Here is a 25,655-nt window from a genome sequence, read left to right as displayed (position 1 = left end):
CAATGGTATTTTCATTGTATTTTTAATTTTTGAATCCAAAGTGTGTCTAACTGGGGACAGCACATAGTTGGATCTTGTTTTTGTAATCCAGTCTGACAATATTTAATCTACTCTCATGTAATGTTCCCATTTATATGGTTGGATTTATGTATTTTGCTTTTTAATTTTTACATATGTCATACACCTTTTTTTCCTTTGTTCTTTTTCTGATTTCTTTTTCAACTGGGTTTGTTGCTGTTGGTTGTCTTAATTTTTAAGTTTTTTAGAGTTTTTTTTTTGTTCTTTTGTTTTAATTTTTTAGGTAGGCTCCACATCCAGTGTGAAGCCCAATTCAGGGCTTGAACTCACAACCCTGAAATTAAGACCTGAGCTGAGATCAACAGTCGGATGCCTAATTGACTCAATATTTTCTAGTGTATTATTTTGATTCCTTTTAGTAATCATTTTTTGTATTTTTTTGCTTTCTCAACGGTTACTCTAGGCATTTACAAGCATATACCTTGTTAGAATCCACTTTAGCTTTATAGTAATTTAATTCTAGTGAAATATAGAAATGTTACTCTTATAAAGCTTTTTTTGGTTAAATATGTTGCATCTTTATATGTTAAAAATGGATCAATACATTGTAATAATTTTCATAATTTTGTTTCAAAATAGTTGAAAGAACAAGTTATACATAGTTTTTTCTTTTTTAGTTATAAAATTTAATTGTAAAGATCAAGCAGTGGTTATTGGTCAAACCAATCCACATTAATACCTGTGAAATATGCAGACACTAGTTCTTAAATAAAGGTGACAAATACCAATCAGATTCTTATAACACTGTTCAGGATCTAAATAAATGTGATCCTGGACATTATTCAATCCATAAGGCTAACTGAATGATAGTAACAATCATCAATAATTAAACCAAAGGCACAATTTTCCAAATCACTTTTAAACAGAATAAATTCTAGCTTTTTAAAAGTCTAAATATACAAAAAACTCAAAGCAATCTGTTTTTCTACCTGAGATCAAAACAAGTTTCTTATATCCTATCTAAACATGATTCTTGACATTGAGGTAAATCTGAATTCACATAATATACTTTGTCAAACTTTCCCAAAAAAATCTAAGCCCTCCTTTAGAAATTCTCATGTTACACATACATATGTACAAGATTAAGAGGCATGTAATGGGACCATGATACTACTAATAATGTGAAAGTAAAAAGTCATTCATTTATAAAAGATGTTCCTGTATGGTGCAGTATGAAATGGGATCACTGTCTTTGGACATACGCAAATCACCAAATGTTCAGAAACTAAGCCCACTTTGAGAAAAGTCATTCTATTTTTCTGGAGCAGAGATTGCCAAGTTGTGATGTATAACAAAAATATTGTGTATAAAAATATTGTGTATAGTAAAAATATTGTGTGAAACCAAGTATTGGCAGTAACTGCAACTTAAGTTAAAAATTAAACCCAACCAGATCTTTACTGTGTCTATACAACTTTTGCTTTGGAGCCTACAGGTTTCACTGAGGTAACAACCCCTTATCTCTTGCCTCTCTCTCCTCCTTGCACTCCCCCTGCCTCCAGCTTCTTTCTTCATGGCTGTCTTTGGCAACACTTCTAAATCTTCAAAGCAAAAGAACCTGCTAGAGTAAATGAGGAGGATGAAAAGTAACACAATACATGATGTACAAAAACCAATCTAAGACTATGAACCAAGAAAAAACAAACACTAGAAGGAAGGCTGAGCAGCAGTGTACCCTCAAGGGAAAGCAACATAAAAAAGCAATAGGGGATCTGTATTCTTGGCCCCTCTTGCACATTATCTCCTAATTGAGAAGAGCATGGCACCAAAACGTCAAACTCTCAAAAGGTAATGACTTTGAAGGAGGAGCTAGAGAAGCGAATACATGATAAAGAATTACAGCAGCAGCTTTAACAGTCAATGAGTTTCTTTGCTCTGGCATTGGCAACATCGGTATGATCTTGGTTGGTGTCAGCCTTTTCTGTGAGCCGGTCTATTTGTTGATTTTGAGCCTCAATCTCATTGCCCATGTCCAGGGCCAGGTTTTTTAGGTTTCCTAGGATACTGCCCACTTGAGTTGGTTCTCTTCCATCTCATTTTCTCTGGCATTGTTGGTTATATGTTTAATGTATCCACTGATAGCTGCTCCAGTGGTTGGTTGAAGCTGACCATTTGTCACTTGGTCTGGTTGCATAGATAAACATTGCTAGGAGAGCTGTCTCCACCATCTCCCCATGTTGCCTTGCAGGCCTTACCAGACTCAAAGTTCTTTGTCCTATTACACGGGCAGACGCAAAGGCCACAGCACTTGTTGGGTTCTGTTAAAGTCTTCTGTGTCTCTCATGTCTTTATTTGGTCCAGGCCTTCTTCTATGTGGTTTAGTTGCTCCCCTTGTTCATCCAGCATAGTGACAGTCTTGATTCCTGCATCCTGAGAATTAAGGGCTAAACCCAGTATTTTCCTTGTACTTTCCAGAAACTCATCCGTAACTGGATGAGTGGGTGGGCTTTTAGTTGAATTTCTTCTGATGACAGATTACCCATGATGAATTAGAACTCTGGATAAGCACAGAAAGTGAAACGTAGATATTCAAGCAGCTCTGGCCACACCTCTCACTTTGCAATGGCTTGGACACCCCCAGGCCTGACCTGGAGCTACGTCCTCCTAGTGCCTGCTTATTTGTAGTTTTTTTATATTTACCTTTTTTTTTTTTTTATACCATTTCATGTTCTCATTTCTTCCTGTGGATTCATTATTGAAATACAGTTTTGCTTCCACCACCTGCTTTATGGTGTCACAAATATACATTTCTACGTTATAGATAACACAATTATATAGTTTTGTAGTATTGCTTTTTAAGTCAGCTGAGGGAAGAATAGGTCATTACAATGCCTTTTGTAATTTCCTACATAATTACCTTCTTCAGCATTTTTTTTCATGGGGATTTGAATTACTGTGTGGTCTCACTTCCTTTCAGCTTGAAAAGATTCACTATTTCTTGTAAGATTGGTTTCCTAGAAATTAATTCTTAAAATCTGAGAATGTCCTCACTTTGCCTTCATTTCTGAAGGATAGTTTTGTTAGAAGATTCTTGATGGTTTTTTCCTTTCCAGCACTCTGCATGTTATCATCCCACTGCCTTCAGGTCTGTTTCTGATAAATCAACCATTAATGGAGTTTTCTTATACCTAGTGGTTTTTTGTTTTCAAGATCTCTTTCAGTATTTTTAATCTGACATGTATGTGGGTGTAGACCGAATGGCCTACTTTCTGTTAAGAATTTACTGATTTTTCTCAGATTAATGTTTTCCACCAGACTTGGGATTTTTAAGCATTAAGAAAACTTCAAAGTATTTTTCTGCTTATTTTCTTTCTTCTCTCTTTTGGGAATTCCCATTACACAATGTTGGTGATTCATATTTCTCTCAAGTTATTTTTCACGCCCTTTTCTCCTGCTCTTCAGGCTGTTATTATCTGCATCATTTGGTTCTTTTAAAATACTTTGTTTCTATTTATGAAATATCATCATACCTTTACCTCCAGCATGGGTTTAGTTTTTTAAAAAAATATACTTATGAGAGCTGCTTGGAAGGTTTTTGTGCTTCGAACATCTGGGTCCACTCAGAGGAAGTTTCTTTTTACTGTTTTGAAATCCCCTTGGTTTTGGGACACACTTTGCTTTGCTTCTCCACAGATATTGGAACTTTTTGTTTAAAATTGGACAGTTTAGATAATACAGCAGCTCTGGAGACTCATCCTCTTCTCTTCCCAAAGCTTTTTAGTGACTCAGCTGGACTTTCTAAGTCCATTTACCCTGCACTGTACAGCATCTGATGCTCCTCTGGAGAGGGCACAGTCTGGGAATGTGCAGTCACTCGGAATCCTCCCTCCAACCCCAAGGACAGTTTTAGTAGGGCATTTAGGTTCCTTTCTCCAATCTCCTTGTAAGGGTTCTAGTTCGCCTCCACTGTTATCACACTGTAATTAACAGCCACTAATTGTTGGTGGGTCTATTATTTTGGGCACTGGGGTGCAAATGGCTACACAGTTTGAGCCAATTAAATTCAGGCCCTTATAGTCTCGTTGAGGCTTGTTCTAGACCTAGGACTACTCTTAGCTGCCTTTCATTCTCTGTTAGGATTATCACTGGTTTCCCTTTTGCCTGTTGCTATCACAGAGTTACCAGTCTCTTCGTCTGTCTCTACTCCCACTCCAAATTTCCTTTGTCTATGGCAGCACCCTTAGGCTTTAACTTAGAGGATGCTATGGAAGCTCTGTTTATAATTTGCTACTGTCTCAGAGTTGGAGATGGGGAGAGTAGCCTGCTTTTCTAGGAGTGATAAATAGAGCAGTAGTCTATAAATAGAGCAGTGGGTGACAGCTCCTGGTCTTGTTTGCCTTTCCTTGCATGGAACTTCCAATCATAAGCTGGGTCAATAGTGATCAGAAAACAGTAATCTTGGTCTGCCATTCCTGGGCTAGATCTTCAGTGCTTTAAGTGGGGACTGGGTAGAGGAAGGAAGGTCCAGTCCTCTTTGCTACTGTTACCTGAAATAGAGCTTCTGTGACATAGAGCTTGCGGGGAGGGGGCAGGTAGAATGAGAAATGCTAGCAGTCTGCTCATCCTAAGGAGAAACTGTGGGCTGAAACTGGGAGCTAGGGGGAGAAATAGTGTGGCTCAAATACCAAAGAGACTTACTATTCTTACCAAGTTTTAATCTTTTCTTGAATAAATGTTTCTGTAATATATGTTTTTATTTGCTGTATGCTTTTATGACAACTCCCAAGACTTTAAGTAAAAAATATACATATATTTACCAGTTACGGTAGTTGTCATTTAGGAGTCTGCAGATCATGTTGCCACTCCAATTGTGTTTCCTGATTATTTTTGAGAGAGAGTATGAGGGAGGGGAGGGCATGGAGGGAGAGGATCTTAAGCAGATTCCTTACTGAGGGCAGAGGCCGACACAGGGCTCCATCCTAGGACCCTGAGATCATGACCTGAGCCGAAATCAAGAGTCAGACACTTAACCAACTAAGCCACCCAGGTGATCCTTCCTGATTATTTTTAATGCATGTTTTAAAATATAAGCAATCAGAACCCTTTAAATAGGTAGTATGCTCAAAACCTTTAAATAGGTAGTATGCTCAAAACCTCAGAAAAAGCTTTCTGCTAACATCAGTTGATTCATCATCAACACACAGCCTACAGAATAAATAGGCAGTTCTTTAATAGTTAAATATATTCCAGAAGTAAGGAGTGTTTATAATTCATTTACAAGTGAGTCTGTTACACCAGTAAATGCTGTTCGACCTGTTGTATAAAGTAAATAACGCTGTGTAAGAATTAGTCCTGGAATAGTTTGCTGAATTCCTATTTCCAATCCAGTAGATTAAAAACACAACTGTGAATGATATAAAGACGTAAGAATCATATTGTGATAAAATCAATCTCAAAAATAGAGAATCCAGACCCTTGCTGGATAATTTAAGAACTCAGAAGTTTTCCTCAACTTAAACATGAGTGCCACACAGAAAATATTGAAGATGTGATGAAACTGTACAAAACTTTAGAACATGACCATTAGATGACCAATGTATCAAAACCAACGGGATTTAGAAAACATATCTAATTCTGAATTAAGCAGAAATAAAAAGACAATTTACAAAGAATTATAACTAATTTCTAATCATCATCAGAGTCTGAATCATATTTCTTCCCTCGGATAGTTTTCTTTTCCAGCTTTGTGAAGTTTGTTCCAAATTTCTTTTGGCTCTGAAATGGTGGCTCCATTAAATTTCCACTAAAAATAAAGCAAATTTGAAAAGCATTTATTCTTTATGATAGTACAGTTGGTATGCTAACCTGCATAAAAATCTCTTTTCTTCCTAACCTATGGATATGCTGGTGTCAAGGAAGACGTATAGTATTCATATTGATGGTTAAGAGTTGTTAAGAGTTTTAAACCCTATTTTGTATTACTAAATGTTTTTGATCAATGTTTTATTTTCTCTTATCATTAATTACTAACATTTCACTAGATGTACGAACATAGTTTCTAAGCGAAAAGCACAGAAAGAAATAAAAGTTCTTCCACCTGTTTGGAGATGCTGAACTTGGATTAGATCTTCTTCACTATAAGAATGACACAGGAAAACGATCTATTTTTTACAGCTTATTATGGCTGGTATGATAGTGTATCACATCTTTTAATGTTTAGAAAAACATCAATAAAACTCGTGGAATTCATCATCATTAACCTGGAATTGGTATGAAATTTTTCAATAATACTTGAGAAATAATTGAGACATTTTCTTTTTTCAAAAATATTTAGGAAGATTCCTGGCACCTAGATTCTGGTTCTGAAATATCATCTGCCACTGAGAGGAACCACAGTGCCTTGGGGAAATGGTCAATTCTTGGGAGAGTCCCTCTAAGACTTATTTGCACCAGAAAGAAAATGCATAAAGAATTGTGGGGACATGTAAAAAAGGACATAGAAGCCTGCATGAAAGGGGATCTCACTGGCCAAATATGGGGCAATTTGGGCTTCAAAATAAATAATAAAAGTAACCACCTATAGCCCACTGGGTAAAATAAGCTACTGCCCATTCTAATATGAATAAATGAAAAAGTAATTAATGAGGGATATGGAAAAGTTCTTCTTAAATCACTATTTGGCTTGGTAGACAACCTGTTAACCAGTGCTCAGTTATCCACCACCAGAAATGAGATAAAACATTCTTTATCTCCTGGTGTGCTACACCGAGAAGAATACAGTGTCACTTCTATCATATACCCATGAGAAAATGCATAGTCCAAACCTAATCTTAAAATGTTAGACAAATCCAAACTGAGGGGTGCTCTACAAAATAACTAGCTTGTATTCTTCAATTGAAATATAATTGAAATAATAATAATAATTGAAATAATTCAATTGAAAAATAAGAAAAGTTGTCACATATTAATGCAAACTAAAAACATATAGTAACTATATGAAACATTTTAGTATGCAGGATCTTATTGGGACAGTTGCAGAATTTGAATAAGATCTGTAAACTACATAACATTTCCTATCTTAATAACTGCACTAAGGTTACATAAGAAAAACCTCTCAATGTTAGAAAATACACAAGGAAATATTAGGAGCAAAGGGACAATACATCTTCAACTTCGACTCAAATGGTTTTGAAAAGAAAGTGTGTATTCAGAAAAAGAATGCTAAAGCAAATGCAAAATGCTTAAAATTGAAAGACACAGGCAAAAGATAGATGAGAATTCTTTGTACTACTTTTCAACTTGTTTAAAGCTTGAAATAATTTCAAAATACATTTAATAAATGTTAGTATTTTGTTATTAAGAAAGTAAAACCTAACTCCAAAGTCAATTTCTATAATGTATGCATAATTTAGGCATGTGTAGGGAAGATTCAGAGAAAAAGGAACAGGGAAAAGAGAACTTTTTACTTACTGAAAAGCACTATGACTATAGAATGATAATTGTATAATTTTATCTGTTAATTTTCCCAATCAAAAACAGGCACAGAAGGCAAAATGACAGGTTCTGATTTGTGGAATCAGATAAACCATTTTGCGAAGTGGACAAGGAGATTAATGAAAAATGGAAGTTGGATTTTAGACTGTTTTCAAATTGAGACTGTCTCCACAATAATTTAAGCTGATCACAGAAATAAGATCATACATTTTATCAGATTCTATAAGACAGGAATAGCTACATTAAAAAATCTAATGTTCAAAAGTCAGTCATTATCAATTTGAGTAATCTGGTTTAAATCAGGGAAGAGTCAATTCCAAAGTGTCATTTTGGGTTTTCAGACTAACAGAAAATTAGATTCAATAGGATCTGTTAGGATGAAAACTTTCATAGTTAGGTGTACTCCAAGACTCAATTTTATCTGTAACTCTGATTTTGTTGTTAGATCATGCTAATAATGTACATTTTAAGAAATATGTTTTCATTTGTGAAACATTTTCTACATCTAACCCAGAAGACCTTACTTAGCTCCATAAAATGAATGCTAACATAAAAAAAAAAATTCTCTAAAAATATCAACTGGATATGGAATTAAAATCAGTTGTTTTGCTAAAAATTACCTGTAATTGAGAATATCAGAACAACCCAGCCTCCATTCTAAAGTTTCTGTGGTGAAGTCATCTGTATTTCCTAAGTCAGTAAATCCAACAACATAATCTTGTGTTTTTCCATCTTTTACCAGTGCTAGTGTGGGAATGACTTTGATACGCAGTCTCTCACAAAGGAAAGGTGCTTTTTCCACATTCAGCTTCAGAAATTTGGTCTCAAGATGTTTCTTAGACAGTATCACCAAGTGTCGGTCTAATATTTTACACCTGTAAATAAAAACATAGAAAATCAAAAGCTAAAACAGATTTTTCATATTAAAAATAAATATCGTAAGGGTACATCTAATTTTATAGTTTTTCTGCTTGAGTCTCATAATTTGACAGCCAGCTTGTGTCAGATGACCTCATTTCATTTCATAGGTTAACTGACGAGAGGCAGAAAAATCATCCAGTATTCTAGAAAGTCAGATATGCCTTAATGATACTTAAAAAAAACAAAATACTAAATACACACTTTCAGTCACAAGTGGTTCATGAAGTTGTCTTGTTCATGGTAAAAACAAAAAACTGTCACTTCTCTTATGCATGTTTCCTAGTGTCTCATACACAGAGCCTGAAGGGTGACAAATCTGACTTGATAGAACTCAGAAGAGGATTTTCAGGATTAGAAATGTACACACAGTGCCATATTTGGAAGTCATTAAGACTGAATTGTGTCACCAAGAAGGAACTCTTCTAACTGCAACTATCATTAAGAAGCACAGGGTAAGGGGTATAAATGTGGTTATATGGTTCTAAAGAAATGAAAAATACCAGTAGTAACTTTTATTAAGGCACTTTCTATTGAAAAGAAAAATGGAAATGACATTTTCTGAAAGTTAAAATGTATTTTAAACTGGTTGATACTTTAGTGTTCCTGAAACAGAGTACTGTAATAATCTTTTTGAGTAGTTCTTAATCACAGTGTTCATTAAAGTCAACTTTTAAAATATATGATCTAAAATTCTCTGCAAGTGGAGATTGGCAAACACACAGGTGATTCTTATGCCCCATAAAGTTTGATAACTACTGCTTTAGATGATGAAGACATCAAATGTTTCATAATTACTGGTAGGCTTTCTGCATACTTCTTGGTGTAGAGTTATTCCTGAATTAGGACTGGGTCCAGCAAGTTCCTGGTAACCTTGATGCCTCATCACTCTACCTTTGAATGCATCTTTTCATATATCACCCATGTAGTATAGCAATGAGAGTGTGTGAAAAATAGTTGGAGAGAAGAAGTTAATAAATGGTTTCTGAATGAAGCTCAAAACAAATGATAAATGAACCATTACATGAGAAGTATATTCTTGAAGACTCGTGAAGACTTACTTGAAGGTAAGTCAACTCCATGGTTTTACTAGAGTTATATGGAACCTATTTTAGGTAGATCTATGACTGTACCATTTGTTAATTCACTTTTTTAAAAAAAAAATCCAGAAGCAGCAGGCTTAAATCCTGGGTTCAAATCCTTTTCTGTCATTTAGTAGACGAGTGACATTAGGTGAGTCACTTAATCTCTCCCAAGTCTTGGTCTCCATGCATGAAGCTTTGGAATTATACCTACATACCTACCTCAAAGGGTCACATCAATGTTCCAGGATTTTATACATGAAGTTTCCAGTCTATTATGTACCAAGAACTCTGATATCTATTAGATCTAAAATTTTCTAATGATTTTTTTTTTTTCTATTTTTTAAGCAATCTCTATATCCAACATTAGGCTAAACTCAAGACCCCGAGATCAAAAGTCAGATGTTTTACTGGCTGAGCCAGCCAGGTATCTCTTGATTTTTCATTTTTGCTTGAAAGTAAGTACTCCTGGTGTTGCACTGTTTATACAACCATCATATATATTTACTGAGCACCTACTATGTGTCAGCCATTGCTGCTCTGGGGGTAAAAACTTGGGAGAACGGTGAACCACAATATAGGCAAACTCTGTTTTCACAAAACAATCTAGTGGGCAAAAACATCTAATAAACATCAAATGATATCAACCTTAGAGACTAACATGATATTAATATACCACCTCATCATGTAGGTCAGAGGTGGGCAACTTGAGAAATGTGTGCCAATGGGAGAGGACAGAGTACCACAGTGACAGAGGGCTTCTCTGATACCCTTTCTTTTCTTTTTTTAAGATTGTACTTATTTATTTATTTATTTATTTACTTACTTATTTATTTTTATTTATTTTACTTTTTTATTTCAGATAGAGATCACAAGTAGGCAGAGAGGCAGAAGCGGGGAGCGGGAGCAGGCTCTGTGCTTCAAGCAGAGAGCCTGATGCAGGTCTCAATCCCAGGACCCTGAGACCATGACATGAGCTGAAGGCAGAGGCTTAACCCACTGAGCCACCCAGGTGCCCCGATACCCTTTCTTTCCTAATACCTTCCCATACTTTCCCTTACAGGAGATTTCACCACCTCAACATTTTCTTTCATTTTTATTACCTTAATCAGTACGTCCCAGGCAATCAATCCCTGAAGGACGTTAATTAATAACGAAGTTACTGGGTGGTGAGTTTAAGACAAGGGCCGAGCAGGGGGAAGAGGGCAAGGCTGAGACAGCAATGAATGACGGAGAATCTACACTGGAGTGTGTGTCTGTTTGAGGGAGGCAGCTGCTATTCAGCATTAGCAAACTGCCTTTCTATTGAATTCTAGGTCTGTTATTAAGTTATTTGATTTCTTAAAACATCTGAAATCTGGACTTCGAAAAAAAATTGTATCTCTCAATTTTTAAAGGTTGGCAACTAATCACCTTTGAGGGTTAAAAGAAAGACTTAAGATACGACCTTTTCTAGGGGTATTTTCATTTTACAAGGACTCTGCCTCTGTAGAGAGGCTTGCAGAGCTGGGATGTCCAGAAGAAATCACTTTCCTCTCCTTCCAGCCAAGCCTGGCACGCCCAGTGATGCTTCTAGTGAAAGGCTTGCTCAAACCACTGTCTCCCCACGAGTTCCCGGCTGAGAAGGAGTGAGTGAATTCAAAGCTGGTGTCGGCCCCACTCCCAACACTGTGCTTATACCATACCAGTACCAGAAAAGGGAGAAATAATTCTTGTATTGACAAAAACAAATTTTTACGTGTACATCTCTTACATGTTTTTAAAGTTACCTAGTGAAAATACAATTCAGAAAATAGCCAGTTCTACAGAAATAATCTTGATTTTCAATAATGTTCATTTAAACTTTTTAATGTAACGGGTTTTCAAGTTAATCTTCAATATAACAATTGTTTAACTTTAACAGAGACGGTACGTAAGTACAAAGAAACAACTTAGAAATAGTTCCTCTAATTTTTTAATTTCCCTATTATGTTAGTATACCTCTACTCAAAGATCTCATCATTTTTAAACAAGTCACTGATGTAAACAAAGTTACCTGAACGTGGTGTCTCTGTAGAAATGGCAAACCACTTTTTTACTCTCCTTGACTTCTTGAAAAAAGTCTCTCTCACTAGGGATTTCTCTGTATTCCCCATGTCCTTTTGAAAGCCATTCCTAATTTGGAGAAAAGGGAAATATTATAAACTTGAAATATCTTTCAGTACCACCTTACATTTATTTTGTGTCTAAATTGCTATAATATTCTGTAACGAAGTTGATTTTATCTTGTAGAGAAATCAATTCCTCTTAGTGATTTCCTTTCCTATGTCTCTAGTTTTAGTGCAGACATAAATCTGTGGGCAGGGACTATCTTTCAGCACAGTTTGTGTTCAGCACAATCATCTGTCTTGGTACCTTCAAACACATTTTCTCAGAACTTCAAAAATAAAAATTTAGACTTCAGAGATTTAAAATGTAAATGTCCATTTAATTTCTCTGTACTCAAACTACTAAAATCAGAAGCATTAGGTCCAAGTTAACGCCAAGCTCTGAAAAACAATGCTCATGAGATAAAGCTACTTGGTCTTTGTAAGGAGGGCAAGAGGAGGGGTGGTTCCTGCAGCTCTCTGCAGATCAAGTCCAGTTTGCTCAGAGGCAGGACCCACTTCTATACTGGCCACCAAGGGGGAGTATCTTAGGAAGAAAAAAATCACATGATGTCCAGAAACAATACAGATCCCACAAAATGTCCAGAAATAATACAGATTCCCATCAGTCATCTCATCCAACTTCTCAACCCAGTGTATCAACCCTCATCAATCATGCCTGACAGACTTTTCAGTTTCTCAAGCTTCCTGCTACAGGAAAGGTTCATCATCTCCATTGGAAGCTTGCTTCCTTTTTCAGGCAGCTGGTTTTAGTAAAAAGGAACATTGGGCTTACAGGCAGAAGGCATGGGCTTGAATAATTGTTCTACCACTTATTAGGCTAAGAATTCTAATAACCTCTCTGAGGTTTCCTCATTTATAAAGTGGAGATCACGAAGCAACCATCTCACTGAGTTGTAAAAAAGTAAGACTATCAACATGATAGTGTCTGGCACAGGTGCTTAAAAAGCAGTTGCATGTATACTCTCTAACTGTTTGAAAGGTTTTCTCACACTGAACTGCAATAGATCTGTAAATTTGGTCTGTGGATCTATGGACCACTTAGGTCTGTGGACCTAAGGTTAGAGAGAAAAGTTCTAATGTCTTTCACACATCAGTCCTTCCCATATCCTATCTTCTCTACCTCTATCCCTTCATTTTCTTTTGGCTATTTCTCATATGAAATGATCTCTACATATCTTACTTTCTAATTATCCTCCTCTGAACAGAGACTAATTCCTCCTTGTCCTTTTAAAAAGGGGCAGAAGTCTGAATGCGGCCCTCCAGAAGTAGTCTACTGAGAAAGGGGCAAGAGTGCCATCTCCTTTCTTCCTCTGGACTTAAGGTAACACAGACTATATTAATAGCTTTGGTATCCATTTCACATTGTCTTATGCTGAGCTGACACTCACAGGAAGCCCTGGTGTTTCTCCCTACGTGACATTTCTCTGGTCAAACGTCTGTGAACAACTTAAACTCTCAAGTACAACTCCTTAATGGCAGGTTAACATTTCATGCCTTTTCTTTTCTTTCTTTTTTTTTTATATTTATTTATTTGACAGGCAGACATCACAAGTAGGCAGAGAGGCAGGCAGAGAGAGATGGGGGGGAAGCAGGCCCCCCGCCGAGCAGAGAGCCCAATGCGGGGCTCAATCCCAGGACCCTGAGATCATGACCTGAGCCAAAGGCAGAGGCTTAACCCACTGAGCCACCCATGCACCACTTCATGCCTTTTCTTGACTCACCAATAGCACTGCCCTTAAAAGAGTGTTTGTTTTTTAAAAAACTCTTTTTAATTCTCATATGTTTAACCAACAGGTGGAAGACCTGAGCCTTTCCAAGTTCCTAAGAGGAACCCAAGGCCTGGCAGCTGGGCAGCACCTAGCTCTCGCTTAGTGGCTATCACCCAAGCCTTTGGATGGGCTCTTCCTATTTCTCACCTGTCCTACTGCTTTCTACTTAAGTCCTATGTCATTAGCTGCTGTAACAAGAAGAGAGTACTCGGGTGACTGAGGCATATTAATTCAAATAGGTCTATTAAGTGCTTATGTCACTGCATATACTCATTTCCTGATACCTATACAGATCAGTAAATCAAAACTACTATGCAATCTATACTACTCTTTCAAAAAGAGTATATATCATTAAAGCTTCTTGTCTACTTCCTTAAAAAACATTTCAATAAAAAAGATCTATTACAATGCAGTGAAAACTGTAAAATAAGACCCTCTCCGTTATTCTATGAAAAAATTAATTTTAAATTGATTTGCATAGTAATTAAAAAAAAAAAGAAGTCCCTAAAGGCTGTAGGACTTAGGTTTTTAATGATAAATATTCAGACTATTGTTTTTAACTGCTGACAGTTTCATTTAAGCCATCATGTATATTGCTTACTGCCAATCAGGTAAATTCAGTCTTTCTACAAAAAGATCCTGGTTATGACTTTTTTTAGTTGAACTATTAGCAATTAGTAGTGTTACTTAACTGTGATTGTGAAATAGGAGTTTGTAGCAGAATCTCCTCTTACATTACCTTAGATAATTATTAGCATTATAATAAAAAAAGTCTCCTGGCTTCAAAACCACACTACACTCACACACCCTATTTTAGAAAACTCAAGCTATAAAAATAGAAACTCAGTCACATTACAAAACATTCTTTCCTTTTTGTAGCAATTCTTATAAACACTGAAAGTATAAACATTATCAAAGAGATGCTACAGCAACACAAACAAAACTCCCTATTTCTTTGGAAAAGTTAAAAGCGCATGTTTTATTCACAGCCAACTGAAAGGAACCAGAATTGGTAATAATCTATTTCAATCTGACAAAAAGCAATGAAAACATTTTTAATCAAAATTAAATTTACAAAATTTAACCCAACTGGTTTTGATTAGTGTATGAGGTTGTTCCACACTCTAGAAGACCAATAAGGATAGAGCTGTGGCCACCCTCCTTTGTGACCCAGCATGCATTCCTTTGAATAAATAAGCCATGTAATTGTTACAATGGAAATGCCTGAAATAATTTCTTCTGTGTAGATTGCCTTACAGCTCTCACCTCACTTACAGTGATCAGAGCTAAATTGGCTTTACAATTGGCTTTACTGGCTTTACAATTACTTAAAACCACTGACTCCCAGTGCTCTTCCTAGGCTCCTCCTCAAGCAAAAAATCTGAGTTCAAAAAATGATCTTGGGCACAGTGTTTCTTTTACTTGACTGTGGATTAACATACTGAGCATGCTAATTTTTAATGTGTCTTTAAAACTAATTTTTTTCCCAGCAAATTTTTAATAGTTATAATACTCTGTAGTAAAAAACAAAAACAACGCTAAAAATAAGGACTGAAATACAACTACTTCAGCACATGTATATATAAGTTGTTAGGAGCATACTGTTAAAGTAATTTCAGAAAGCAGGGCAGAGAGGTTACTTGTTTCTGCTGTTGAGCTTTCCTTAGTGCCTCAAGTCTCTTTTCTTTGAGGCGTTCCAATTCATCTTCGTCCATCTGATCCAGTTTCTGAATTTCAGAATCCAAATGTTCTTCTACTAGTTTCGTAGTCTGAAGCAACTGATTTTCCAGGACTTTTGAAAACATGTCCACAGATGCATTCGCTTCCATTCTTCTAAATGGTATAGCTCAGCCTTGGTGCTAGGGAGAATGTTTGTAAAGTTGCGGGGAAAAAAAAAACAAGTTAAGTTTTCTTTACAAAAATTCTAGCAAATGTATAATTTGTACTACACAAAATGTTCTGCTGACAACAAAGAATTTCATGTTACCTATGAGAATTTTTATTTAAATGTTTTATTTTTTTTTTTTTAAGATTTTATTTATTTATTTGACAGAGACAGCGAGAGAAGAACACAAGCAGGGAAAGAGGGAGAACAAGGCTTCCCACTGAGCAGGGAGCCCTATGTGGGGCCTAATTCCAGGCCCTGGGATCATGACTGGAGCCGAAGCCAAACCCCAAAGACTGAGCCACCCAGGCACCCCTAAATGTTTTATTCTTTTTAGAGAGGGGCAGAAAGGGAAGGGGAGGAGAGGAAGAGGGAGAATTTTAAGCAGGCTCCACACTCAGCGAGTTTGCTAGATTGCAACACTCTGAGATCATGACCTGAGTTGAAATCAAGAAACCGACTGAGCCACCCAGAAACTGACAGAGCCACTCGGACGCCTCTTAATATTTTAAATTGTTTTGTTTTAAAATGAATGTTTTAAAATTGAATTTTCCACAGGTTATAGTCACACCACTCAAAAGATTACTTAAAGCGTAGTTTAGGTGCTTCCGACTTAGTTTGTGTTTCATTACAATAAAGCAAAGACAAGTCTTTAAGACCAGAAAGAAGTGGGTAGTTGGAGTTCCACCTAATGCCATATATTAACAGTGCTTCTTTTTTTAAACCAGAAGAGAAATAAAGCAGAAATTACTGAATAGTGAAGTTTAACTGCAGAGAGGTTTTACACATGCATCTACAAAACAAACTTTTCTTCAGTACAGAACAGAGTGCAGCCAAAAACCCATTTTTCAAGGTTTCTACCTAAATGATTAACTTCTGAGAAAGTACTTTACAATTTATGTAAAGAACAGTGCCTGGTATTCCCTAAACTTTAATTTTCACTGCTGTTCTCTATGACCTAACAAAATCTATGATGCTACAAAGATTGATACTGGTATGGATCTACTGACAGTGTTCTTTGATGTAAAACAGTATCACTCCAAATGTTAAAAATACTGATTTTCCCATCACTCCTTAATATAACATAGAGTAGTTTAAAAACAGAATCTAATTCAGATAGGAAAGGAAGCTCTATCTCAATAACACATGTTATAAAATGTAGTATTTTCTATTAACAACAATCAGATGGAAATTTTATGTGTACCTCTGGGTTATTACTACAGAAATATAATTTATAATTTGCTTATGAAAGCAAGATGTTGCATTTCAATTAACTATGACACAGTTGCAAATACTACCGAAAACCTTAAAAAAAAATCTTAATAAACTGTGAACTCACTGACCCACAGTGAGTGGGTCTCTGACACACAGCCTGACTCACACAAACGCTCTACAACTACCGAACTGAAAAGAACTCATCTTCTTGCAAACTTCACTTTTTTTTTTTTCTTCACAGAAAAAGTACTTGAAGGCAATGATTTCATCTTTGTATCCCCAGAGGTAGCAGTAAATGGAACACAGCAAGTGCTCAAAAAATATTTGTTAATTTGGGGACGCCTGAGTGGCTCAGGTCATGATCTCAGAGTCCCGGGATACAGTCCCACATCTCTGCCTCCTTGCTTAGCCCGGAGCTTGCTTCTCCCTCTGCCCTGCTCCTGCGCGCGCGCGCACACACACACATACACACACTCTCTTTCTCTCTCTCAAATAAAAACCTTTAAAAAATTTTTGTGAAGGAACATGTCCCTACTTTCTGTTCAAATTATCCTTAAGTTTCAATATGAAAATGCTATACATTTTCAATGAATTATATTTCAAATACAGTAAAATAACTTCATACTTCCTATTTCCAAAGAAACATGTCAGTGTGACTGTTTCCCTTAGGATTGGAGCCGGATGAGGCAGAAAACTGGTTATTTAACAAGACGCTGACTTACATGTCAGAACCTGTTCTTACCAGAAATAGAGCGGATGCTGATCCCTGGAGTTTTATGAGATGAACTCAGAATTTAATTCTGGGATAACCGGGAACAGAAGCGAATACCAAGAGCTGTTCTGGGGACAGGTGATGGTGGTCACCGCATTCACAAAGGGGAAAGGAGATGGTGTAGCGATCCCGGTAACTTTTCATTCTTCAAACCACAAACCTGATTCTTCCTTTTTACAGTTCATCGGCAACAGTGGGAAGGGGCTTGTCCTCAAATTACCTAACCGTTTCCTTGACTCCCTAACATGCACCCTCCAAAACACCTTAACTGCACCCGAGACACCTTCCGAAAAGCATCCTTGCCATTCCGAGCCCACAGGGACAGACCAAGGCGGAGTACAGGCAGCCGGGTCTTCAACACCTCCCAGGGCGCATGCGCCGAAGCCGCCTCCGCCTCACTGATACCGACGTCTGGGCCGCGCCCCTCCCCCGCCCTGGCCGGATGTTGAGTGAAGTGTCCATCAGCACTGGGAGGCGGCAGCCGGTTTTTTCACACCATCCTCTGCCTCACCTGAGCTCTCGGTGACACCTGAGAATGAGGAACTGCTCCAGAAAGGCAGTCCGCTCTGGCTTCACCCTCGCAGCAGCTGCCGGTGGCTGCGAACCGGCCGTCACTTCCGCCTCCCCTTTGGCTGCAGCCCTCACGCGATACGAGCTGAGACGCCCGAGAAGTGGGGCGGGGGAGGAGGGCGTGCGTACGGTGAGCGCTTCTGCGCGTGCGTAGCTCCCATCCTCCGCCCCAAGATTTCCGATTCTTAGTCTCGCTCTGGGTAAACCGTCCACCGGGGAAGAAGCAAAGTATTCTGGAGGCTGTAGTTTATCAGTGCTTGGTCTGGCCGTGTCGGACTTCGCTAGGCTGCGAGCCTCAGTACTCACAATGTTACATCAGAAACGAGAGAGCTACGATCTTGCTTCGGAGTGACACTCCCAACTTCGCTTCTGTCGTGTTGAATGAACACTTTTTTTTTTTAAGTTGAGGTATAACTTCCACAGCATGATTAGTTTTTACATACTTAACACCCGTAGTATCACCGTCCAGATCCGGATATTAAACATGTTTACCACCCTAGCAAGTTGGTTCCTTTTGTACTTCCATAACACAAATTCTTAGATCTTGCTCTCACTTTGAATGTAAAGGTTAATTTCTATTTCGGGGAATTAAGGGTGTGTCCTTGTTCATGGTAATTGTTTTTTAGTGGCTGAACAGACTTTATAATTAAAGGACGTTACTGAGAGTCCCAATTTGTTCTAGATTTATTACCTGGAGTGCCTATACTGGTTCATTGTGTTTCGTTACTGAACTGCGTGCGGTTGAGAATACAAAGATACAGAGATGGAAGGAAAGCCCAAGGCTTACTTCTGAGGGGAGCTCCAGAACTCCAAGTTTGCGTTCCCCTCAGAGATGGAGCTGACATGGGGAATTTTCAGCTTCATTGTCTGTCTCAGGGTTCTAGAACCAGGACACCCGGCTGTTATTCTTGCGCGGCGGACGCTTGCGGAAAGGGGGCGCTCAGGCTCCCGCCTGGCTGGCGGGTCAACTGGAGACGCTCTACCTAAAGCGCAGCTCTCGATGAGCCGCGCCCTGCGTCCTCACGCCGAAGCGGCGAGGCGATGCGCTTGCGCACTGAGAGCTCACACCATATGTGCCCTGTCTCAGTGCGCGGGTCTGTGGAGAGCCGGGTGCGAGAGGCTGCAGTGCGAGGGGAACCAAGCCGAAAAGAGACCAAAGTCGGCTGGGGGACAGTGGGTCTGTGAGAGACCGAATAGAGGGGCTGGGGCTACGAGTGCCGCTGACACACGATGGGGAAGAAGCAGAAAAACAAGAGCGAAGACAGGTAGCCAGTGACCGGGTCCACACGGCGGCGTCCGGCGCAGCTCAGTGGTTCGCGCGGGTTCCTCCGGCGCGGGGTGGCCCGGGGGCGAGGCTCGCGCCAGGCACCACGGGGCTCCGGGCCTGGGTCCAGAATGGGCGGCACGGGGCCAAGACCCCAGTTCCGGGCGGGCGCAGAGGGCCTCGGCGGCGAGCGGGTTCTTCCAGTGGAGGCTCCGTCCCTCCGCTACCTCTCGCCGGGCCTGGAAAGAGGGCTGTCTTGCCTGAGGAGCGGGGCAGTGGTTTGGGGGTTCCTTGCCCCATGGGGAGGGACTCGGGTGGCTTTGCTGGGCCGGGGACGCCTGGCCAGCGTGGTTCCGGCCAGCGTGAGAGTTGTTTTTGCGGCGCTACTATTGGCAAGGGTCAGGAAGAGTTCTTTTTGTGCCTTTGTACCTGTGAGTACGTGAAGAGAGGGGAGTTCGAATATGAGTGTACCTACAGCTAGGGTTCTTAACTCTGAGCCGCTCAGGTGAGTTGGAGTTACAGGGAGGTGTTTACTAGGTAACACCCTTTTAACTTCATTTAATTTGGTTACAGTTTCCAGTTATTTAAGGTCTGGTTGTCCATACTCCGTGCTTTTCGCTTTCCTTCTTCCGGCCCGTCTTCTGGCGATTTCTTTGCTTTTTAGCACCTCCCCCTAAGAAGGGAGGAGGAGGAGACAAAACCAACCAACCAGGGTCTCTCCTTTCTAACCTCTTAAAAGGCTTTTGGGGGAGGGAGTGTAAGGGTGTATGTAGAGTTACGTACCCCGAAATTTTTGCACCATTTTTGTGTGTCCCATTCGATTGAGACCTTTTACTCTTCTCATTCAAAGTTTACTCCTTGAGAGTGAAAATCTGTTCACCAAACTTAGTTCAAATACTAGGGGGAGACTAAGGTAAATTAAAAGTTAAATAAAGGTAAATGTAAAATAAAGGTAAATTAAAAAAACAACAAGTCAACAACAACAAAAGCCCCCAAACCAGCAACCTCTGATAGTTCATTTTGACTCAAAATGGGTATCAGGTTTTAATGTTAAAATGACTACTAATTATAATTCCTGGATTGTTGGCTCACCTGACACTCATCAGTGATGAGAGGAATTAAAAGACACCAGGGTGAGCCTTGTATTTCAGCTGTGGACCTAGTGGAAGAAGTTAATTATTGTTTGCAGACTAGAACTTGTTAATCAGACCAGGTAAATGAGAGAAAATAAGCAGACTTCTGGGTGATTTAGTGGGACAAAAATTTCTCTGCTTTTGATAGGATGTTTTGACGCATAGGATACGTTTTTATTTAAACCGTGTACGGAAAGAGGAGTATAATAAAGCTTCGTATACAGATTAGCCGTTTCAACCATGGCTATCCCATGACCATTCCTGTTCCATCCACCTGCTGAGATATTTTAAAGCCACATCAGTCTTAATGTGTTAATCATTCAGGTGTCTATGAAAGGTAAACACTGGAGGAGAAAAGCAACTGCAGTTATCATCAAGCCTAAGGAATATTAAGAAGGGTATCTTAAATATTTTTGAGGATCCACGCATTTTTCTAATTTCATTGTCTTATTTAAAAAAAATTTTTTTTTCTTGGTTTGGTTCAGGATTGCAGAAGTCATGTTCTTTAGTTTAAAAAAAAATACATGTATACGTTCTTTTCCTTACATCTTTTGCTTTGTAAGCTCTCTCATAATGGAACAAAGCTATTCAGAGGGGAGATATTTATTCTTGTTTATTTATAGAAAAGAGTGTTTCTTACTGATTCATGAAGATTTTGGTGAGTGATGGAAAGTGTAAACACTGGAGACTGTTAAGTGATTGGTTTGGTAGTATAGAAAGAATGCTACTACTGGTTTTTTTTAACCTCATCAGACTAATTTGTGCTCTTATATTTTGGCTCATTTTGAAGCAAATGTGGTAGCAATGTAATAGAAAAATTTATTTTCTCATATGCCAATATCAAGTTTTGTTTATTTTCAAATGCTTCATGGACTCCTTTGCTTGAATGCCTTTCAAATAATAACTAAGAAAGTCCAGGGTTTTGCAGAAGTCCACCTTTGACTGGAACAGCTTGGCCTTTTTACTTTGGCATTCCTCGTAAGATATTTTGGAGGGAAGGAGGACAGGGAAGGATATTTTGGGGGTGAGGAGGGTAGCAGGGAAGTTCCACCACTTGGGAATTAGTTTGCTTTGACTTTCTCTATATTTAAATACAGTTTTCTTCAAGCATATTTTGCATATTTTAAAAAGAAACAACATACACTAGGAAGAAAGTCTAGAAAGAGCTGTATTTTAGGACTAATATTCTTGTTTGTGTAAAATGAGATACTTGTCTGGTTTTATTCTCTTGAATAAAGATCTCCACTTTTAAAGATTGTACATTCATCCCACCACCCCTTGCCTTGCAAGCTATGTTAAGCTGAACATGTTTTCTGGCCAGGTAGAACGGGGTGAGAAATGAGCAGCTGCTAATTAGTTATCAAGATATAGGGAATTGAGTCGCTTTTCAGGTTGGAAAGAGCAAAAAATACTTGATCGTTTTAATCCTTACTTCCTTTTTTAAATCCTTATTTTAACTTCTTAGCCACACAGTGTTCATTTAAAATTGGGTTTTATTTCATCTGAGTATCTAATTTTATTTGGGTAATATATGCTTTGTTCTATCAGTGACTTTTGTTTAAAAGCTGTTCTCAAATTTTGTTCCAGCTTGTGTAATTCTGGGAATGAAATTTTATAAGATATTCAGTAAGTTTTCCTGCCTTTTTTCAGTTGATTGGAGAAATTCTTGACGAAACAAGGGCTAGGGGGCGCCCGGGTGGCTCAGTGGGTTAAAGCCTCTGCTTTCGGCTCAGGTCGTGATCCCAGGGTCCTGGGATCGAGCCCTATATCGGGTGCTCTGCTTAGCAGGGAGCCTGCTTCCTCCTCCTCTCTCTCTGCCTGCCTCTCTGCCTACTTGTGATCTGTGTCTGTCAAATAAATAAAATCTTTAAAAAAAAAAAAAAAAAGAAATAAGGGCTAGGATTCAAGATCTGTAGATCATACAAAATATAAGGCCAGTATTTTCATGATTCTCACAGTCATCAGTTTACATAATGGGACCTTATGGGATTTTGTGTGTTCTAGTGATGTCCTTCTGTTGACACAATATGATTGATGTTCTCTTACTGATGAGTGTAAAGAAAACAAAGATCTAGGTTATTTCATTTTTCACAGCCTCCAGTTCTTTATTCTGGTCCCTTTTTTGTTTGATCCCTTAAGTGTGGTAGTTCTATTTTTTAGATTATAAGGAAGTTGGTGTGTCACCTTAATAGGATTAATACTCCCCCACCCCCACCAAAAGGGGGAAAAAAAAGGATACAGAGGGAAGAAAGAGAATTATTTCATCTATCTCACCATCAGCTATCATGGAGGTGGGGATGTCATTCAGGAACTAGAAGGTCTTTCAGGATTCCGTAGAGTTCTAGGGTATGTACAGCATCAGGTAATTTTTTTCTGTGGTTCTTTATACCAGCAGTGAACCAGTATAGTGACTTCACTATTCCTTGTTTTAACTCAGATATTGTTCCTGTCATTACTGGCAAATTCCCTGGTTTTGAGAGTTCTAGCTATCTCTCAGACAGTTGCCTAACCGTTAGATGGTTGCTGTAATGTCAGACATTCATCCTAGTCAGTCAGATATGATTAGGGTACCGGAGTCCCTCCCTATGGTAGAAAACATGGTGATCTACTTGAGGAACCTGCCCAGTAGTCCAGAACTTTCCAGAGAGGGAGTGGATCAAGTGGCAAATGGTCTAGCTCAACAAAGGAATTTATTTCTAATTTGTATGTACTTGAATTAATAAAAAAAAGACCTATCTGCATATATTAGATCAAAAAAGAAAAAAGATATATAATCCAAGAGTTCTGTTCTTTAGCTTGTTCCTGTACTAATACTTTAGGAAATTAATACATGGGAGGAAGAGAAGTCCTAGGTTGCCATAAATGAATAAGAAAGCAGATGATAAATTTTTGTTGTTAGCTTATAGTAACTTTAACCTTCTATAGTGGTGATCTCTGGGGAGCTGATGCAGTTATTTTTGATGTTGCTTGCCCACTAATTGCACTTTATTCATCTAAGTTTCTTCAGTTCTTTCATTTGATCCATTAGGTGAGCAAAGCATTGTTTAACTGAAGCACCAAGTGTCAGCGGTTTGGTTAGAACAGCAGTTCTCAGACTTTGGTCCTACTACCCCTTTACCTTTTTGTGTGTTATATGGATACTTACTATGTTACAAATTAAAAGTTCTTAAAGTAATTATTAATTTAAGAATAAAAACTAGGGGCTCCTGGATGGTTCAGTTGGTAGAGCATCCAGCTCTTGATTTTGAGGTGGTAAGTTCAAACCCCATCTTGGGCGAAGAGTTTACTTAAATAAAATTTTTAAAAAACCAGTAAACACATTAACTTAAATGACATCGTTAAGTAATCATTTACAAAAAAAACCAAGAAGACTGGTATTAGTAAACAGTTTTGCAAACTTCCTTACTGTCTGGCTTAGTAAGAAGAGAACTTGATTCTCATCTGTTTGTGCACTTAGTGTTGTAGCAATATCACACATCATGTGACCTCTGGGAAACTCCACTGTGCAGTTGTGAGAAAATCAGAATGAAAAAGTCTAATAGCCTCTTAGTATTATTTTGAAAATAGTTTTTGATCTCTTGAATTAGTTTAGACCCCCTGAACAGGTCTTGGGGACTACTTTGAGAACAGCTGATTTAGGGATTCCTAAACTAGATTTGGGCCTTTGTGAGATATTTTCCAAGCTCTTTGACTGTCACTAGTGTTTGTCAAACAGAGAATAGAAATGCTTAAGAAGTACTGAAGCACAGCTTAAGACATCTGTGGTTGTGTTCATGCTCTTGATATTTTACCCACTTAAGATTTTCTTTTTTAATGTAATAGGTGAATTTATCAAGTTCTATTAAAAACCTTTGAGATTGGTTTTAATTGGGAGTCCCATTACATTTTTAGAATATTTAATACACTTGTCATCATTGCATCATCCCATTCAGGAAATTGTCTGCTTAATCACTTAAGCGCCAAGTGTTATTCTAGGTGATCAAATTATAGTGGTAAACAAATCACTAATAAAACATGCTTCTCTATTTGGTTAATTGTATATCAGTAAAATTTTATTTTTTTCATTTGACTGTTTAGAATATTTCTTGTTTGGCTTATTCCTAGGCATCTTATAGTTTGGTTGCTGTTAATATAGTAATTTTTCTGTTTTTGCTTAATAAGAAAACTTTTAAGATGGTTATCTTGTGTCTAACCAACTTAGTGAACTCTGTTATTAGGATAGATGTGAAAAGGGTGACAACTGAATTGTGATTAGGTTATTAGTTTGTGATAGGTAAATAGTAGAGGGGGGCAGGGAGAAAATTAAAGACGTAGCAGCATTCAAATGTTTTAGTTAGTGACACTGAAATGACTCCTTTTTCTTACCCTTTCTAATTTATGCCCTGTGACAAATATGAACTGTTGAGAAATTATAGTCCAAAATATACAGTATTTTGAACCCTTATTAAACAGTATTGAAGTAATCACAGTAACACAGCTTGTCCTAACAGTATTTATATGGTTTTAATGAAAATACTTCATGTAGGGACACCTGGGTGGCTCCGTCGGTTAAGCATCTGCCTTCAGCTCAGGTCATGATCCCAGGGTCCTGGAATCAAGTACTGCATCAGGCTCCCTGCTCAGTGGGGAGCCTGCTTCTCCCTCTCCCGCTCCCCCTGCTTGGGCTCACTCTCTCACTCTGTCTCTGACAAATAAAATATTTTTAAAATACTTCATGTAGAACCAATAACCATGTTGTAATTAATTTGAGAATCTGGAATGAAGGGGGAAAGTATAGAGATTTAAGAACTACTATATAATAATACAGAAGAGGAAAGTGGGATTTAATATAATAATGTGCTTGAGGTTTAGAACCTCTCAGCTATTAAGCCAAATCCAACTCCAGAACCTATGGCTTTTCACTGTAGGGTACTAGTTGATTTAAGAAATGTCGATATTCCAAAATACAGGCTTTCCAAAGAAAAATTAATATCTGCTCTTTACTGGTGAAAGAACTATTAAAGATTAAGAACTCAAAAAAGGAGGGAGAATAGAAAAATGACAGCCACTGTCAGTAGGTCAGTCAGTGCCAAAATTTCTTTAAAGAATTTCTTTCTCCCTTAACCAGTTTAATTATGTAACTTATTGTCTGTATATTTAAAGTGAAAGCAATGACAATTTAATGTTTCAGACCTTCCCATCAGACATGGTCTATAAAATTTCAGATATGTTCTTTCAGAGGAATTTCTATTTTTTCACCAGGTAGCAGTTATTTTTTCAGAATAATTGGTTTTCAGTCCTCCTTTTGGTGATAGACATATACCTTCCATTGTAATATAAAAGACTTGTTTGGCTTTTCTGAAACTTCATTCAAACCATAAACTTTGGATAGCGATCCCTGAAAAT

The 25,655-nt window shown here is 38.0% G+C and overlaps 2 protein-coding genes and 1 pseudogene across 4 annotated transcripts in view; 1 reads left to right on the top strand and 2 right to left on the bottom strand.

The window, feature by feature from the left end:
- Window positions 1-696: 696 nt before the first annotated feature.
- On the bottom strand, window positions 697-4,944 carry LOC111155876 (annotated as a pseudogene). Its single transcript, XR_002641159.1, has one exon. The product of XR_002641159.1 is annotated as a synaptosomal-associated protein 23 pseudogene (transcript).
- Window positions 4,945-5,224: 280 nt separating this feature from the next.
- Window positions 5,225-17,647, bottom strand: LOC111155929 (thioredoxin domain containing 9). The gene is made up of 5 exons (XM_022516407.1): window positions 17,274-17,647; window positions 15,072-15,290; window positions 11,548-11,666; window positions 8,133-8,387; window positions 5,225-5,821 (listed from the first exon to the last, which is right to left on the bottom strand). The coding sequence occupies exons 2-5, from the start codon at window positions 15,258-15,260 to the stop codon at window positions 5,704-5,706; spliced, it is 681 nt and encodes a 226-aa protein (XP_022372115.1). The 5' UTR covers window positions 15,261-15,290; window positions 17,274-17,647; the 3' UTR covers window positions 5,225-5,703.
- Window positions 17,648-18,894: 1,247 nt separating this feature from the next.
- The window catches only part of LOC111155912 (eukaryotic translation initiation factor 5B), an 85,897-nt gene continuing 79,136 nt past the window's right edge, over window positions 18,895-25,655 (top strand). Inside the window, exon 1 of one of the 2 annotated variants that reach the window (XM_022516384.1) lies at window positions 18,895-19,138. In XM_022516384.1, the coding sequence (XP_022372092.1) occupies window positions 19,104-19,138 (35 nt within the window). In that variant the 5' untranslated portion in view covers window positions 18,895-19,103. The remainder of the gene's footprint in view (window positions 19,139-25,655) is intronic. The other variant, XM_022516385.1, reaches the window with a different exon arrangement.

The sequence above is a fragment of the Enhydra lutris genome, unplaced genomic scaffold (assembly GCF_002288905.1).
Source record: "Enhydra lutris kenyoni isolate GAN:26980312 unplaced genomic scaffold, ASM228890v2 scaffoldscaffold44, whole genome shotgun sequence".
NCBI lineage: Eukaryota > Metazoa > Chordata > Mammalia > Carnivora > Mustelidae > Enhydra > Enhydra lutris.
This window is presented reverse-complemented; position numbering and strand designations above follow the sequence as displayed.